The sequence below is a fragment of the Artibeus jamaicensis genome, unplaced genomic scaffold (assembly GCF_021234435.1).
Source record: "Artibeus jamaicensis isolate MK-2021 breed Jamaican fruit bat unplaced genomic scaffold, CSHL_Jam_final scaffold_847, whole genome shotgun sequence".
Taxonomy (NCBI): domain Eukaryota; kingdom Metazoa; phylum Chordata; class Mammalia; order Chiroptera; family Phyllostomidae; genus Artibeus; species Artibeus jamaicensis.
In genome coordinates this window covers 30345305-30362826 of record NW_026522057.1, presented here as the reverse complement: position 1 = coordinate 30362826, position 17522 = coordinate 30345305, and the positions used below count along the sequence as shown (strand labels likewise).

At 61.5% G+C, this 17522-nt stretch overlaps 1 protein-coding gene across 3 annotated transcripts in view; it reads left to right on the top strand.

The window, feature by feature from the left end:
* Window positions 1–17522, top strand: part of PRDM16 (PR/SET domain 16) — a 273604-nt gene that overhangs the window by 131277 nt on the left and 124805 nt on the right. For all 3 annotated transcript variants that reach the window (XM_037146943.2, XM_037146942.2, XM_053660276.1), the window contains exon 3: window positions 3157–3204. In XM_037146943.2, coding sequence (XP_037002838.2) covers window positions 3157–3204 — 48 coding nt within the window. The remainder of the gene's footprint in view (window positions 1–3156; window positions 3205–17522) is intronic.

The following is a 17522-nucleotide window of genomic DNA, read 5'->3' as shown; positions in this document are numbered from 1 at the left end:
CCCAGACCTCCTCAGACGATTCCTGTGGGGACAGAAGGCCTGTCTCCTGAGACGCTCCCTCCCATCTGGCCACAGTCAGCCTCCGACGTGAAGCACAGTGGCTCTGGCCACTCTCGGCCCAAGGCCCGTGGGACCCGGTCGGGCCTGTCCCATGGCCAGCCGTGTTAAGGGATGGCAGAGATCTGGGAGAGAGAGGCTGGGTGGCACTCCCAGCATGCCCCCAGCCCGGGAGCACGGCAGGGGCGGCTGGCTCTGTGCCGAGGGGGCCGGCCTGGCTCTCTCCTGAGAGAGCCCTGGGGCTGTCTTCTGACCCGGGGCTTCTTGGTGTGGAGGGCACTTCAGATGCAGGGCTGGGGGCTTGGGGGGACCAGGCTGCTGATGGGGGCCACCCCAGGCCCCCCACTGTGTGGCCATGAGCTCCGAGTGGTGGCCGTCACTGTCTAGAGCCCAGAGCAGGGAGACCCCCACTGCCTCTCCCCAGATCCAGGCCTCCTGCCCCAGGATGCTGAGTGCCCGTGTGTGGCTGGGCCTCCGTTCAACAGACTGCTGACTTCTGATGGGGTGGGACACAGTTCTGGGACAGCCTGGGGGCCCTCAGGATGGGACAGACCGACAGGTGTCCTTCTTGTGTTGCGAGCCCGGCCCCGGCCTGAGGGACTTCCTGACCCCTCCGTGAGGTGGCCATAAGGAAACCCCAGTGCTTCCGGGCTGGCCACAGCACGGTGAGAACCCGCTCGGTCATCCCAGCCGCCACCTCTCCATGACCGGGTCGTGGGGAGTGGGGGAAGAAGTAACGTCAAGGCCACCAACTGTCAGTGTCAAGACCCAGCCAGCCGGACCGACTGTGGCGGGAATGGTGGGCGCTGCAGGAGAGGTGCCGGGGCGGAGGGGCAGCCCCCGCTGGGCCCAGCGTGGCCTGTGTTGGGGACCAGCGTGTCAGGCATAGGCATGCGGGGCCGATGGCCCTGGGGGAGCAATGGGGTGAGCCCGGCCCCTGACCCTCAGTCGGGCTCTGGCCTGGACTCTCCAGTGTTCAGTCTTCCCACCGGAAGAGGAGGGACCTCCGGGCCAGACCCAGCCGGGGGCCAGCAGCCCCTGCGTGACCACAGGGCACACCCAGCTCGGGGACAGACTCAGGACGGAGTGAGCAGTAAGGTGTGGGGGGTGAGGCGAGCCGCGCTGGCCTGGGGCTCGGGAGTTGTGGTCACCAATGTCACTTGTTCAGGTAGCCCCCACTTCTCTGGGGACCCCAGAGAAACAGCACCTTCCACCACGAGGCCTGGGAGTGGGCGGAGCTGGTTCCAGCCTCATCTTTACCTGGCACCTGAGTCACCGATGACATCTCCGCTGCCAGAGGCCCAGGGCGCCCTGTGGGCCGGTGCCCCCCCACCCCGGTTCTCACTCTTAGGAGCCCCAGACCACGTGGGGCCGACCCTCCCTTACCCCAGACCTGAAGGGGTTCCAGGACGCCGGCCCCTGGGCAGATCACACCCCCGATTGCTCTTCCCTCTTCCAGAGGTGGCTTCAGTGAGCACCTGAAGTCAGTGCCTGAGACCCAGGCGGCCCTGCGACCCAGGCGGCCTGCTGGGTCTGGAGGTCACATGGCCCCGTGGCGCACACACGTGTCCGTGCATGGGGGTCCCTGAAGCTCCCTTCCTAGAAAAGGTCCCGGCAGTTGCGGGGTGACTGGACATGCCTCGGCCTCCTCGGGGGTGGTGCTGGGTGGGGGCCACCCCCTGGGCCAGCACAGTGTTGGCGCCTCTGTCATGGGGCCCCTTGAGTGGTTAGGTCCTGGGACCTGGGGACCGTGTGCCTTGGAAAAGTCAGAACACCTTCCCTGCTTCTGGTCCAGAAAGGGCAGGTCCGCCTCTCTCCGCCTTCCTGGTTGCCGATGGGGCCTCGCTGGCTTCTGGGCTCTGGGTCAGAGCGAAGACTAGGCAGCTGAGCGTGCAGAGGGACTGGTCTGCCCGCGGGCTGCACTCGGCCCCCAGCTGCCAGGCTCATCCCCACGGGCCTGTCCCGTCCCAGGCCCAGCAGGGACAGGGCACCGGTGCCCCTGGTCTCTGCGGATGCCTGGGGCCCGTGGGGCATCCCTGCTCACTTCTCTGTCTCTTTTCCTCATTCGCTGGCGTCACTTTCCAAACCACAATTTCAGAGTCCATTAACAGAAACATAAAATCCCCAACTGGTTAGAATTTTTAACATTTAAAAATATATGACTTATTGTTATTCCAGCTGAGCCCGGGCAAATGTGCCGGCGATTTGGAATTCAGCCTCCTGGTCCTCACCTGCCCACGCGGGCGCTGGTGGGCGCCCGGCTCCACACTTGGAATGGGAAAGGCCGCGGTGTAATTTTAGGGGGACGAAACTCCTGGTTCTGACACCGCTTCTTGTTTGATTTTTCGAATCTGAGTTTCAGTCTGGGTTTTCGTTCTTATGGAAATGACGTTCCCATTTCTATACGGGTTTCTGTGCGGCACCTCAATCCAGAAGGGAAAACCCCATTTATGCAGCTGATTTGTCACCTCGCTTGGCGTACAAAGTGCTCTGGGACCCTCCCCTGAAATGCCTGCCGCCTGCGGGGGGTGGAACCTGGTGGTTTTGAAGAGGAGTCGCCCGCCAGGCCAAGGGCTGCAGCTTCTGAGCGGAGGACAGCTCTCGGGTCAGGCCGTGGAGGAAAGCCCCAAATAACTGGCTCTCTCTCTCTCTGAGCTGCCCAAAGCCTGTGCCCCAGCAGCCGGGCGGGAGCCCCCACTCTGCTCCAGGCTGGCTTCACACGGACAAAGTCGCCCCCAAACGTAGGTCGCCCACTTTACTTGTGGCACTCAGAGGGGACGAGCAGAGACTTTGTTAGACGCTTCTCAACAGCAAGGACGGGTCAGGCGTCCGCGTGGCCACCGAGGGACCAGAGTGAGCTGTATTTCCAGGGAGGGGACGTCCCCAGGGGGGTCCTTACTGTTTTCAACAAACGGGGGAGACACTGTCAGGAGTGAAGGCCCCAGCCCCTCGACGGGGCACTTTTATCATGTCATGAAAGGCCAGTGGGCCACACACATCATCTCAGTGCACAGGGGACCTGTCCCCACGGCGCACAGCCGCGGCCCGAGAGTGGCACGTTGTCAGACACTAACAGCTCCTTTCAAACTTGTTTTGCAGCAAATGCTGACGGAGGAGGTGTCCTCGCAGGACAGCTGCGTCCAAAAGGTAGGACAGCCCCTGCGCGCCCCCCTGGGCCCCCACTGTGGGCTCCCCAGCCTGGCAGGCGTGCATGCGGGTGAGCGGCCCTGAGCCATCCTTGTGCGTGGCCTGCTCGAGGACAGAACGGGGTGCCCTGTGGTTAGGACAGGGCCAGCTCGGTCCCACGGGCCAGTGGGGGGTCCCCTCTGCTCAGCCCGGAGAACCGAGCAGAGCCCCTGTCTGTGGGCGTTCTGCCACCCGGGTGGCTCGCGGAGTCACCTCCCTGCCTCCACTGGGCGCTCCCGTGGAAGAGGTGTGGGGAGGAAGAGATGGGATTGGCTGCGGAGCCAACGCTGCTGCTGTCCGCACTCGGCCTCCAGAGAGGGCTGGGCACAGCACCAAGCAAGCAGCCCATTAGCGGGAGAAAGCGTCTGTTGGCTGCCATCTGGGCTCCGCCGGCCGGTGACGGGGAATAGCTGGGTGACAAACGTTAGCTCTAAGGGATCCAGAGAGTGAACAAGGCCCAAGAAGCGCGTCCACCCCCATAGGGGGGGAGCACTCACAGACAGGTGTGCCCCTGGGTCGACAGGTGGGGGCCGCCCAGTGGCAGAAGGGGCCACGCCCTGAAGTCATTGCCAAACCCAAAATCAGTCATCCCACAGGGCTCAGCCCCCACCGGTGGGCCATCCGTGAACAAGGCACCCACGCAAATGCGGGATACACATGGGACACACGGTGTACACACATGATACTGAGGCGCCCACACTCACACACAGGTGCTGGCCTGGCACTCTGGTCTCGGGGGAATTAAAGCAGCAGCCTCTCCTTGGGCGTCTCTGCTCCAAAGCGCAGGGCGTCGCGTGTCCTAGGCGGGGTCAGGAGGCAGCACTCGGCTGCAGGGACTGGCCGGTCAGCTCCGGCCGTGTTCTCACGGTTGGAATCCCATAGTACGTGCTCAAGGCTCCCTCAGGCACAGAGCTGAGCTCGCAGGTCCTGGCCCTGGCCCTGCCCTCCCTCCCAGCAAGAGAACCTGGGCCAAACTTTCCCCACGTTCTCTGTGCACCTGGGTGGGCAGTTGGAGCTGAGTCATCTGGACAGAGTTCTCCATGGGGTGGGGGCACAGGGACTCGCCATCTGGGTGGACCCATGACCTGTGTGTAAAGGACTGGGGGACTCGCCATTTGGGTGGACCCGTGACCTGTGTATTAGGGACCGGGACATCTGCGCCTTCTCACCTGGTTCAACCCCAGAGATGTGGATTTCGGGAAAAAGACGTTTTCTGACCCTGTGGTGACCTCCTGAAGGAGCTCTGGCAGGGGCACCTTTCCACCTTGTCCGTGGGCCCTGCGGGACCGTTTTGTATGAGCAGACACCGGGACAAACGTCCGCCCCCGGCCCCTGCCCGGGGCGGCCTGAGGCCTCTCTCCACGCCCACCGTCGAACCGGACGGCCTTCTCTCCCCGTTCCCGCCGCTGAGCAGGGCCCTGTGTCTGCAGGGCTGTGTGGTGGCAGAGACGTGAAGGGGCTGTGCCACAGACCCAGGGTGGAGGTGTAGTCACCTCCCACAAAAAGGGACCGAGGCCGCTCTTGTCTCAACATCCAGAGTGAAGGTGAAAGCTCCGTCTCACACCACAATTAGGCACCTGACCCGCGGACCCTGGGTGGACTTCCCGGACCGGGGTGTGGCCTGGCGGGAGGTCAGAGATGACGTATTCGTGGTGGGAGGGGCAGTCAGTCGTCCAGCCTGGGTACAAGGGTCAGGGCAGAAGGCCAAGGGTCAAGTCTAAGGTCAACACTGGTGAGGAGCAAGTGTGACACTTTCAAACCAGAACAAAGATAAGCATGTCCTCCTGGAGCCGTGTTTTTGTAAACGGCGGAGCCACAGGCCGTGGCTGACGGGGTCCAGAGGCCTTTCTTGAGAGCTGCTGACGGCTGGGTGCAGGGCGTCCTCTGGCCGGAGCCTTGCTCACAGCTGCCCAACTTGGCACGAGGGGGCCAGGGTACCCCCTCTGCATGGGCCCCCAGAGGGACGGGGCTCAGGGGGTGGGGCACCAGGGGGCAGGGTGCCTTGACTGCCATCTGTCTGGGAACGAGCTTCCTGACCCCCAGATGGCGCTGGTCTGAGGGGCTCCCTGCCCAACTCTCCCAGCTGCTCCCCCAACCCCTCCACCCCCTGAACCCCAGAACTGTACCAATCTCCCACTAAACTTAGACATTATCAGTATTTGGGGCTGTTGAGTGTGACAAGATTGGTGCAGTGACAACAGGGTGGGGACCTAAGTCTGGTGCTCGTGTCCCCATTGGCTCTGGGAGGGAGGGGATGGCCCAGAGACAGAGGTGAGCAAGGCAAAGGGGTGCGTACGTGGGATCAGAAGACGAAGAAATACCGCACTCCCGTGACCTTTCTTCCAACTGGAAGGTCCCGCCCGATGAACAGTGTTGGAGATGGGAGGGGGCCCAAAATATCAGAAATGTACTTATAAAAATTGCGTACTTACTCTCACACGTTTAAGCTTCAGTCAGAGACCTCTCCTTTTTTGTTTCGCCTCCTTCACACTGGCCACATTTCCCTTTGTGGACTTTTTTCATCCAGGGAAACAAAAAAAAAGTCACTCCGGGTGGAATTGGGTGAATAGGGAGGGCGGGGCATGGGGGTCGTACTGTTTTGGGTCAAAAACTGCTGATCACTCAGCAGTGTAGTCAGGCGTGCTCATAAATCACCCAGGAAATGGGTAAATGGGTTGAAAGAGTCTCAAAAATTCACCCAAACCAATCGCAGCCTCTCACAACAACGCCAGCTGGTGCACTGCTACAGGTGGGTCCCTGGAGCGCCCACCTGGCAGGGGAAGCCTGAACTACAAGGGTCCCGTCCTCCAGACGATAATCCCATTCTCTGAGGGGGTCCCCCCTCGTTCGTAAACTTACTGTACGTATAACTATACGTGCTTTCATGTGCTATTTTAAAGATTAATGAGGTGAATCCCTTGGCAATGGAATGTAGACACCCACCTACCAGTTCTGTGGTTTGGGATTCCTGGGTCTGGCTGACCAGGACCCCCCCTCCTTCCCCAAAGACGCGTGGTCAAGGGTCTTGAACATATGATGGGGGAGCACTGGGGTGCTGTGCTTCCTTGGGTTGGTCAGTTGACATCTCTGAGCTTCATCTATTCCAACTTCAGGAAATTATACTTCCTGTTCTTTATCTGCACCAGTTAAATGTAAGAAACGTTAATTAACTCAATCAGTGGCTTGACACAGGAAATGCAGAAAATGTCATATTTTGTGGGGAAGTCGCGGTAATAAGTTCCCGTTATTAGAGAGCCTGGGTGCTGAAGGGGCTGAAGAACCTATCTGTTCCGAGTTTACTAGCAAACGACCCAGGCCTAGTGAGGGTGGCGGCCCGGTCCACACGGACAGCAGGGGTGAGAATCGAATGGGGAGCCGCAGAATAGTAGGCCTGGGGCGGGGCTGCCATCGGAGTGACAGGTGGAGCAGCTTGTGAGCAGCGCCAGGCTCGGCCCCGCCTCCAGAAGGGGGCGGAGCCACCGGCCGACTGAGCCGGGTGTCTGGCGGGAGTACAGACACTCCCTCCCGGTGTCCCCTGCAACACCCCCTCCCCTCCCAGCCCCCTCTCCGTCCATGTCCCCGCATTCTTGCATCCTCCTCTGTCCCCCGCAGCCCCCTGTCCTCCTGTCCACCCCGTGGCCCCAGCAGCCCAGACTTTCGCTGTTGGTGAGACTCGGAACCGGGCTCTCCAGCCCAGGTGCCCCCGCCACCCCCCACCCCACCAGCGCGGCCCTGGCGCTCTCTCTTTCCCCTGAAGTCACTCGGGCTGTAGGTCGGCTGCTGCAGCGTCCCCTATTCAGGACCTCTGGGACGACTCCCTCCGCCGACTCTATTTAGTCTCTGTTTACTTAGAGGGAAAGCCCGGGGCTCCTGGAGAGCAAACATCTGCGGGAGATAATCTAACCAGTGGTCCATCCATCACTCCGGTCGGCCCGCTCCCAGGAGAGCCCGCCAGAGCCCGTAATAAAAAGGCCGGGCGAAGAGGCTTTGGGGACGAATAAAGAGCCGCGTTAAGGGCCCGCTGAAAATGGATGGAAGACATTATTAAGGCTCAATGGCCGTCTTATCAAAATCCAATAGGATAGACATTTGGCAAAAGGCTTAAATTTATTCTTTACTTTCTGGAGGGCTTGAATTTATCCGTTAACAAGAGTGTAGTCCACCCGGGGAGATGGTATCAGCTAAAAGAATTTTGATCCAATCTCTGCGGCGATATGAAAAGGGGAAACATGGCCCCGATAGCCTTTGCTCTGTGCCTCTCGTTTTTCTGGACCGTCTTGAAAAGGAAGGAGGGGCCCGTTTGCACAAAAGAAAGGGGCCTTCTTCTTTATATTTTTTTTTATTTCCCCTCCCCCTTCTTCACCAGCCACGCCCCCCCCCCCCCCCCCCCCCCAATATACAAACCGGGAATTCGCATGGTGGAGCTAGGACAGGAGCTGAACAGGGCGCCTCTGTGGCCGCCCAGCGGCGCTCACTCAGAGGGCCAGGGCTGGGAAGGAGAGTCCAAAATAAATTGAACTAATCAAGTCCTACTGCTGGAGGACGGAGCGTGATGGGTCCATAAATCTCTCGCCGTTATTACCCACCAAGTGCTACAGGTCATAAAAGTCGTCCGATGGCCCAGCCAGCGTTGTCCAGATGGGGTGATGGATTGATAATTATGATAATTTGTGAAATGATTGTTGGGGTGTTAGGGCCTCGGCCTGTCCCACTGGGGCCTCTGTGTGTGGACGTTTTTCCCATCACCTGACCCCGGCGAAATGCCTCTGGTGATGGGCAACGCCGAGGTCTCCTGTGTCCCTCGGGGGTGATGGGGCTAATGGAGGGTGACCAGGGAGCCGGGGATGAGAGCCGAGCTGAGCGGACCCCAGGATGGTGGCGGCGGAGACCCGCAGCTGCTGAGTGTCCCTGTACAGCAGCTCCTTTCGGAATCCCGGCACCCCAAGGTGGAAGCCGGGCCATCACCAGGCGATGCCTGGGTGCTCCGCAGGGCGGTCCCGGCCCCCTGGGCTACCTCAGCTCCCCCCATCCCCCGCCACCCCGTGCGGGAACACACAGCCAAGCGTTGGTGTTCAGCGCTGTGGCACTCGGTTTATTTCATTTGCATTGTTGTCCCCGAGGAAGCAGAGCTGTTTGTCAGGTGGCTGGAGGGGGAGGGAGGAGGGGCAGGCAGGGAAAGGAAGGCGGTGGCTGGACCCAGAATCGGGGAGACAGCAAACACTGAACCCCAGAATGAAGCACCAACGGGCACACGCCGGTTCCACGGTTCTCACCGGGACAGGGTGAACTCGGTTACCCTGGTTATCCTGGGTCGCCTGTGATGGTGAAGGGCGGCGCAGAAATCCCTTCCACGTCTGTCTTTGCGTCCCAGGCAGAGAACTCTGGAACTCAACCGCAGATCACCTACCTACGAACGCCCGTGCGACTCTGAGAAAGCGCCCCTGAGACCTGAGCCCAAGCCCCCTGCGATCACAATTATGAATTTGCATGTGGGATCAGTTATGTCTTTATGAAATCAAAGTGTGTTTAGCTGCCCCGGAGACAGCCCCGAGTTGATTTTGATAATCTGGGGCTGAATAGACTGGCCTCCTCGCGGTAAGCCCCGGACAAAAGGCTGGACAGTGGCTGAAAGCCCTTTCCCCACACGTCTCCCTCGCCTTTGTTCCGGGGTTGCTGATAAAAGAACCGGGAGTCCATTAATTCAGTGAATGAACATATAGGAAAGTCAGTCTCCTCTTGAGAACAATAATGTTGAGGTCAGCTTCAGTTGCCATGGAAACTAAGTACTCCTAAGAAGTTTGCATCCTTGATTTTGCTGAATCAAAGGCTGCAGAGCCCAGAGGTGTAGCGGGGCCAAGAGCAGAAAGCCGGAAAGCGGAGGCCCTGCCCTGCCCTTCCCGCCCCTGTTCTGGGGCGGCAGCCCCGGGACCCCCAGTACCCCGCCCCGGAACAGCCCCAAGTCTGGCTACCTGCCCCTCCCCCTCCGTCTCCCCCGAGGCCTCTGTTTTCACAACTGTTGACGCTTATCTGAAAAGGCCTGTGCTGCTTTGGTGTGACTTTGGTGGCTCTAGTGCCCGGGGCAGAAAGCCAGGCCTCCTGACGGACTCTGACCTGCAGCCACCTCCAAGCACCTGAACTTGCCCCGGGGCGGTGGCTGTGTGGCCCCTTCCCGAGCAGATAAGAGTGATTAATGGGCCCCTAGTGTGGCACGGGGTGAGTTATAGGCTACTTCTGGGCTGGGTGACTAACATTATAAATGCAGACTCTTTGCATTTTGTCCGCCCCCCTCACCATTGATTCTGCGTCCCTGCCCCCACCCCAGCGGAAGGATTCTTGAAATCAGCTTAAATCGCCAGATTAGGCTGGGGAGAGCTGCAGGTCATTAATTTCCCTCGCAGTAATTTATTACCTGCCCAGGGCCCTGCCTGTCTCAGGGCAGCCTGGACACAGGCTCTGCCGTGCGGGGCTCAGACCAGGCATGTGTGGAGGGCGCTTTGCTCCTCAGACCCGGCAGCCGTACCTGGGGGTGGGGGGAGGAATGAGTTTAGTTTTCCCCCTTTTTGGAAAGCCCGGAGCCACGATTTCTTTCCCACCCGCCGCACCCCTGGTGCAAGCTTTCCGAAAGGCAAGGTGTTGGGGCTGCCTTTGGGGCAGAGGTCCCGGAGCAGGGAGCGGGCGAGGGCCCTGGGGTCCCCCAGCAGCCCATCACGGGTGTGAGGGCAGGTGATGGGGGACCCCTCTCTGTGGTCCAGCCTTCCCCCCCAGCCTGCCCAAAGTGAAATCCCCCAGCAGATGAAACACCAATGATTTGGAAGGACAGACTCAGAACTTGAACGTGGGCATTAACCCCTCAGCTAGAGGGAGGGCCTTACTTTCCCCGAAGGCCCATCACCCCTCCCAGCTCTCCAAACTGGGGTCCACCCTGCAGGGTGCGGTCTACAGCTGCTCTCAGACCACTGTCATTTTGCTTGCTTCTCCGCGGTCAGGGAGTCACCACCGTCCCCAGCACCGTGTGGTCTGGCTGTTCTGTTGGGTAACAAGATAGCACCTGGGCACCGGGGCCGCTGAGCGCTGAGTGGGCGTTAGGGGTGCGGCTGCTGGGGCTGGCACGGGGCCAAGGGGGCCCATGAGACCCCGGGTGCACGCTGGCCATGCCCGTGGGCGTCAGGCCTCTTCCAGGACACCTGTCTCCTAGGTGGTGTCTTGGCACCCGCCATGGGTCAGAGTTCACAGGCGCAGGTGCCTGCCCCGGGCCCACCTTGCTGGCAGGAGGGGGCCGGTGGAGAGCACGGGAGCAAGCCGCCCCTCTCAGGCAGCGGGTAATGACCCAGATTTATTATCTACATTACCGGCTTACAGGAGCCAGATGGTGGTGCCAATAAACTCTGTAATCTTCAGGTGGGTGCAGTAGCGAGTTAATTAAATTGGGCGGCACTATTAGGAGAGAAAACATACCAGCTCCGGGCTTGCTCAGCGTCTCTTGCTTTAAAGGCACGGGTGCTCGACTCGGCCACATGGGCACAGCTGGGCGGGGCGGGGGCCTTCCCTCCCACGGTGCTGAGCCCTTTCCAGGCCAAAGCCTGCGGCTCCTGCTACTCAGAGGGCCCACTCTCTTCTCACTCACCTGGCTGTGCTGATTCTGGTTTTACTCGAACCCGATGTCGAGGCGGCCAGGCCCTCTCTGGGTAAAAGACCGAGGCCAGTGGGTGTGGGTCGAGCGCCCCGGGCCTCCGAGAAGCATCAAGGTTCCCTGTGCCTCACAGGGTGTCCCCCTGGAGTTATTGGGGGTTCAGGCTGTGTAACTGCCCCTGTTTGAGGCCCTGGGCCCCCGTAGGCCAAGGGCACACAGTCTCCGGGCAGGACCTCCCGTCCCCTCTCTCGGCCCAGGACTCACGCGGGGGCCTCATCCTCCCCCGGGCGCTGCACCCAGGGGTCTCTGGGAGCCTGCAGAGCTCTTGGTGGAGGCAGAGCCCTGGGAAGGCTGTGTCCTCCCCATCCCATCGAAGAAGCCACCGCTGCCTTGTGATGGAGCAGGCCCTGCCCCGACTTGGGGACGGACACCTGCACGCGTGTCCCAGCTCCAACACCCTTGCACCTCGGTGGGGCAGCCCAGCTTCCTGCTACACAGACTGCATCGCAGGGGTGGGCGTGTGAGCCGGCATCCCGGGCCTCTGGCCTCCGCCCTCAACCCGCAGCAGCTCCTGGGCTCACCTGACGGGTGGGCTGACACGGACTTGGCCACGTGCTCAGGTGTTTTTAACCTGGAAGGAGGAAGGAGAGTGGACGGGTACAGAACCTGTCCCCGGCCAGTCCGTCCTCTACTGACTTGAGTCCTGTGGTCCAGGCTCCTCGGACCCGCTGCCGAGGCTGTGTCCTCACCGTGGCTGTGTCCCTCGTGGGGCACTAGCGTTGCCCCAGCACCTGTGTGCACAGACTCATTTACCCCCAACCCCACGTCACCCATTGGGGGCCAAGGCCCAGAGTGTGAGTCACGTGCCAAGGCCACGCCCTGTAGTCGAGAGACCAGGAGTTTGCAAACGGCCACTGCCCACACGGGTCTCCCAGGCTTCGTGTCAGACACCTGCCTTCAGGGTCACTCTGCACATGCAGCGTCCAGCTGCCCGGCATGTCAGGGCTTCAGGAACCGAGTTCAGGGTGGCACTGAGCCACGGGAGCGGTACGGAGAAAGGCAAGTCTGCGCTGCACGGTGGTAACTGGAAGTGAGTGTATCAGTCAGCTATCGGCACAGTAATGTTGCGTAACAACTCCCCCGCCCCTCGATTACACACGCACGGATTCTCACTTACATGTGTGCAAGACCGGCTCCGCTGGGTTTGGTTCCAAGCAGGTGGTTGGGTCCAGTGTCCTTTGAATATCTCACCCTCCTCGGACAGTGGGCTCCCAGGGCTGTGTGGTTCTCATGGGGATGGCTGACACACATAATCACTTAGACCTAGTCTCACAGCAGCCAAGGCCAAGGTCACGGCATGGCCAACAGCCCAGGGCGGGAAAAGCAGCCCTGCCCCTCGGGAGGGGTGCAGGCACGTCCGGGTGGCACGGCCCCTCTTCTCGCCTGTGCCCACGCACCTTGTCCTTGAGAACCACACTCTTCCTTGAAGGGAGGATCTGACCTTTGGCACCGCATTGCCTGGAGAAGCGATGCTGGGCCTTTGTGGGCGGCGACCCGGCCCCTTTGTTGGGAGGGGTCCCGGAGTCCTGCGTCCAGGACTGAGACTGAGAGCTGGCAGGCAACCCCTTCCCCCGGGTGACATTCCCTAGTGGGTGGTGAGGTGGACCAGGAGAGGGGAGGAGGGGCCCAGCCAGGGCCTTGCAGGCATTTGGATAATCGAGCGTCTAAGGAGGGCTTGGCTCTCGAGCCACAGAAAAGCAAGGATGGACCGGAAATGCATGGACTTCGGTAAAGGAGCCAATCTGAAAAGGCTGCCGGCCAGGCAGCTCCGACTCCAGCGTGTCCCGGAGAAGACGAAACTATGGAGACAGTGGAAGGGTCCGTGGTAGCCAGGAGTCGGGGGGCAGGGGCGGGGACGGTGGGCAGAGCCCAGAGGGTGTTCAGAGCAGTGACGATACCCTGAGTGACACGGGTGGACATGTGACATCATGTGTTCATCTGAACCCATGGCACACGCAGCACCGAGAGTGACCTTCATGTGAATGAAGGGCTCCGATGACCCCGTTGAATGATGGCACATCGTCATGACAAGTGACCCCATGAATCGAGCTCACTCACCAGGGGACCCAGGAGGGTGGCAGTCAGCAGGCATTACACAAGAATTCTGCTTTCCACTCATGTCTCTGTAAACCTGAAGCCGCTCTAAAAATGTAAAGCCATTACTTTTCATTTTAATTTATTTTTTTAAATCCTCACCTGAGGATATGTTTATTGATTTGAGAGAGGGGGAGAGAGAGAGAAGCATCGATCGCTGCCTCCCGTACCCGCCCCGATCAGACATCCAACCCTCAACCTGGGTACCTGTGCTGACTGGGGGTCGAACCCACAACCTCTCGGTGCGTGGGACGATGCTTCGAGCAACTGAGCCACCCGGCCGGGCAAAGCTACTCCTGTTTCCAGGTGAGGGTTTCCGACAGGAAGCACGTCACACACACATCTTACGGGAAGCGTACACACACTTCTCGGGACACGCGTTTATGAGAAGGCTGGAAGGAAATATACAGAAACAACGTCTGCCTCTGCGGTGACCTAAGGGCTGATGTTTGAGACTCGGCGTCCACCCGGGCCCTGTAGGGACTCCCTGGGCTGCGTGATGTGAGGCTCGCTGGGGACCCGGCCCAGGCAGCTCTGTCCACGTGGCTGGACGGCGGCCGGGCGGTGCCTGCAGGGCGACTTCTCGGCAGAGCCTCCATCGCCCTGTGACGGCCTCCGGAGCTCTCCACGCGTGGTCCAACTCTGCAGCCGGAAAGTTCCGGGTAGATGTTGAGGTGCCGGCCACAAGCAGAGCCACTGTGCAAACCGCACGAGGCGCACGGGAGAGACACGACGTGTGAGGCCTTGGCTTGAGTGGCTGCCTGTTGCCGAGGTCCAGCCTTGCTCCCCGATCTCACCGAGGCGGGGTTCCTGCGGTTTCGCCCAGTTCTGCGCAGTCTCAGCCCTGCCTCCGTTCACGCAACAGCCTGTCACGCAGCCCCCAGGGTGTGCGGGGCGCTGTCCCAGGTGCTGGAGACACGAGGTGGAAGTCCGCTGACTCTGCCCTCCAGGGGTGCTTGTTCCGAGACCCATGCCCCACGCCAGGGGTGCCCAGCTTACATTCTCAGTGCCCCAGTCCCTGGTTCCCCCTCACTGGGGGCTGGGACAAGCTCCCAGGAGCCTCTGGTGCGGTTTGCTGCGTTTGTCTCCGGTGGGAATGCCCGGTCTGGCCACGTGGGCGTGGCCAGGTCCCTGCAGGTGGCTGATTCTAAGGCACCGAGGCCAAGGCAAGGCCTGTCATTGCCTGTTTGTACAGGGGGCTGTGTGAGGGGGACAGACGGTTCAGGCTGGAGAGAGTGGGCTCTCCACTGAACGGACGCAGTGTGCGTGGCGTTGCCCCCTTCGAGCCGCCAGGTGTACTTCCGCTCTGGCCACCAACCCCGGTGCTCACAGGCCATCACCCCCCCGGCACTTCCGTCTGCCGGCCGTCGCGGCCCAGGGCTGCTCCTCACCCAGCTAACAGGACGTCTCTTCGGCGGTGCGCTGATAAATTAAGTCATAAACAGCGAGACGTATTATTCTGTGCGGGAACCTTGCTCCTGTCATTTCCACACGATGCCTGAGATTCTGCGTATTAGCCCCGGAAACGTGCGTTGCCGGCAACGGGGTATTATCACATAAAAGGGGTCTGATGTGGCATTTATCACGCACCAGCTGAGGGTAGGGAGAGACGTTTGAACACAGAAAAACATCATAAAAGGCAGCCTCCCCGCCTCTCCCTGGGGGGCAGGGCCCCCCACTCCATGCAGCCCGCACCGGCAAGAGGACGGCCTGCGGGCCAGGCCAGGCCGCCCCTGCTTCTTGCCTCCCAAACCCGAGGCTCCGGGTGACCAAGCCCCCAAAAGAGCACATGATTATCGGGAGAGAATCTGAAGCGTGGGCACCCCAGAGAGCTGCAAAAATAAAGCGAGGGGGAGGGATTGTGAATAGATTTCCTCCCTTTGTGTTTCTGCTTTGGACAGAAGTGCAGAGGCAGGGATCAGAGGGAGCTGGTGCGGGACAGCCGCCGTCTCGCCCCAGAGAGTCTGGCGTGGCAGCCACCCTGGGGACAGGGCTCGGGGACGAGGGCGTCTCCGTGCAGTGGCTGCCCACGCGAAGCCCTCCAGGAGGCAGACCCGGCGGGGGGAGGCAGGCATCTCTCCCGACCCCCCTGGGAGGAAGGTCAAGGCAGGTGCAGACCCAGAGGCGGGTGGGCCTTCCCGGCGGTCCTGCCACGCCCTGCCGCCCATCCCCCCCGTGCAGCGGGCGCTGGCCCCATGTCCTCGCCGGGCCCCAAGGGTCTGTCTCTCACAGTCACGTTCGGTCCCCCGAGTGTCGCCGACGTGCTCCTCATCGCCCTCACCCTTCTCGGGGACCTGGTTCCCCAACATGACTCATGACGCCCCTGCTCAGAAGCCCCCTCCCCGCAGGGCAGTGCGGGGGAGCTTAGCAGTCCCCCTCCCCCGGCCCCTCCGAGGCCCCAGTCTGCCCTCCACCCTCCAGGGAACCTCTGACCGTCCAGCAGGACCTCCAGCTGTGCCTGCACGGCCCCCACACTGGAGCACATCCTGAGCAGATGGGCCTCTGTGCTCCCGGGGCCCAGGCCCCCTGACAGCTCCCAGGTCCTTGGGGGGGCTGGGCAGCACTCATGCAGGCTGTCCTCAGCACTCTCGGTGGGCTTCGCGAGGTGACACAGGAAGGAACTTCTCGGAAGGGCGCAGACTCTGAGGACTTCTTTACCCTCCAGCTCTTTGGGCAGGGGTGCCAGGAAAGGGAGCCGATCACAGCTCCTGCCCCCAAGGTCATGGCTCCTGGGCCCATGAGGTACTGGGTGTGAGAGCACTCAGAATAGTGCCGGGCACTGCTGGGGATGGGGATGGTGGTGAAGGTAGTGCTGGTGGTGATGGGTGTGATGATGGCGACGAAGATGATGGTGATGGCGGTGATGGTGATGATGGTGGGTGACAAGTCCGTGAGGTCCCGCCCAGAGGCCGTCACACACGGGAGACCCAGAGAGCTCAGGGGAGGTCACCGAAAGAAGGACGAGAGCGAAGTAGCTGCAGTTCTGGCTCCGCCATCCACCCGTGTGACCTGGGGTATGTCCCCTACCCTCTTGGAGCCCCGATTTCTGACCTGGCCACGCAGGGTGGACGGCCAGCGCCCCACTGGGTGCCTGGAGCAGTGCTGGGGCAAGCCCGTACAACCGAGAGGCGGCGCACGGCCCCGAGGCGGCCTCTCACACGGACACGCAGGCCTCGGGGAGTCAATAGGAAATACAGGACTTCCTGCGAGATAGTGAGTGGATTGTGCGCCGGGAATGACCTTCTTCCTGTGAAAATGATGTCGTCGGGTCGAAATATTTTTGCGTTTCACACCCCGGCGTTCCTTTGTCCTCGGAGCCGACATGGCTTGGTTTCCACGCAGCAGCACAATGCGTGGAAACGCCTTCGAGCTGCCCGGCGGCCCTTCCGATAAGCCCGCCAGTTCGCAGCGTGAGTTTGGAAAGCCGGAGTGGGTGGGAAGCAGGGGCCTTTGCAAAGGGTGTTTGCACAGCCGGGAGAGGCCGCTCACCCCCCTCCAGTAAACAGGGCTGTGGTGAAGGCTGCGGAGGGCGGGGGGCTGCGTGGGGGCAGGGACACAGGACGGCGCCCGCCCACCCGCACTTGGCACTCAGAGGGGCCCTCAGGGAGCCCTGCCCGGGCGACCCTGGAGCCAGAGTTACAGGTGAAGCATCTGTCCCCTCCAGGGACGTGCCGAGGACTGTGCTCTGGGGCAGCGTGGCCCGCCCGCCTGTTCGATGAGGCGGAGTCTGGGAGGACCGGCATTTCAGGGGGTGGCCTGGCTCACCCGCCACCCTGGCCCCGGCTCGGATTTGTCCCCTTGGGGCGGGTTTGCTCAGCTGATGGTGGCCTGCTTGGCCCCTGGGCCACCAGCTGCTGTCCTGGGCCACCAAGGGGCAGGATGGGAAGGGGCAACGCCTTGGAGCCCTCTGTCCCCTTTCCTCTCCAAGCCGCCTCCCAGCTGCCCCAAAGTCGGATCGGAGGCTCCGGAGCAGGCTGTTCTCCCAGGAAGACCAGACGTCGGGTCTGCTCATGGTTTGGGCTGGTGTTTCCTCAGGCGCTTAAAATGCTTGCTGCAAACGGCTGGCGTGGGGACTGTGTGCACCCCACGGGTGGGATGTGAGGGGCTGAGAGGGCAGGAAACGGCCCAGTGCCGCCCAGCCGTGAGAGGGAGAGCCAGGGAGGGCCCCCTTGTCCGGCACCAGTGGCCCACTCAGTGAGGAGTGGGTCCCACCGTGACTTCGGGGGACCCCCGGCCCACGCAGGTGTGGGCTAATGCCGAGGTGTGGGATGAAGCTCCTCGCCCTCCTGGAGAGTGAGCGGCGGGGCCCGCGGGGCCTGTCTGTCTGTTCCCAGGCTGGGCTCTGCACCTGCAGCGTCCGGCCCTTCCCGTGCCTGGGGGGCCGTGCCTGGGGGGCCGTCTCAGTCTCCTCGGGCCGTTTGAGCCAAAACACCACAGACGTTTATGTCTCACAGTCTGGAGGCGGGAGGTCCAAGATGCAGGCGCCGGCAGAGGC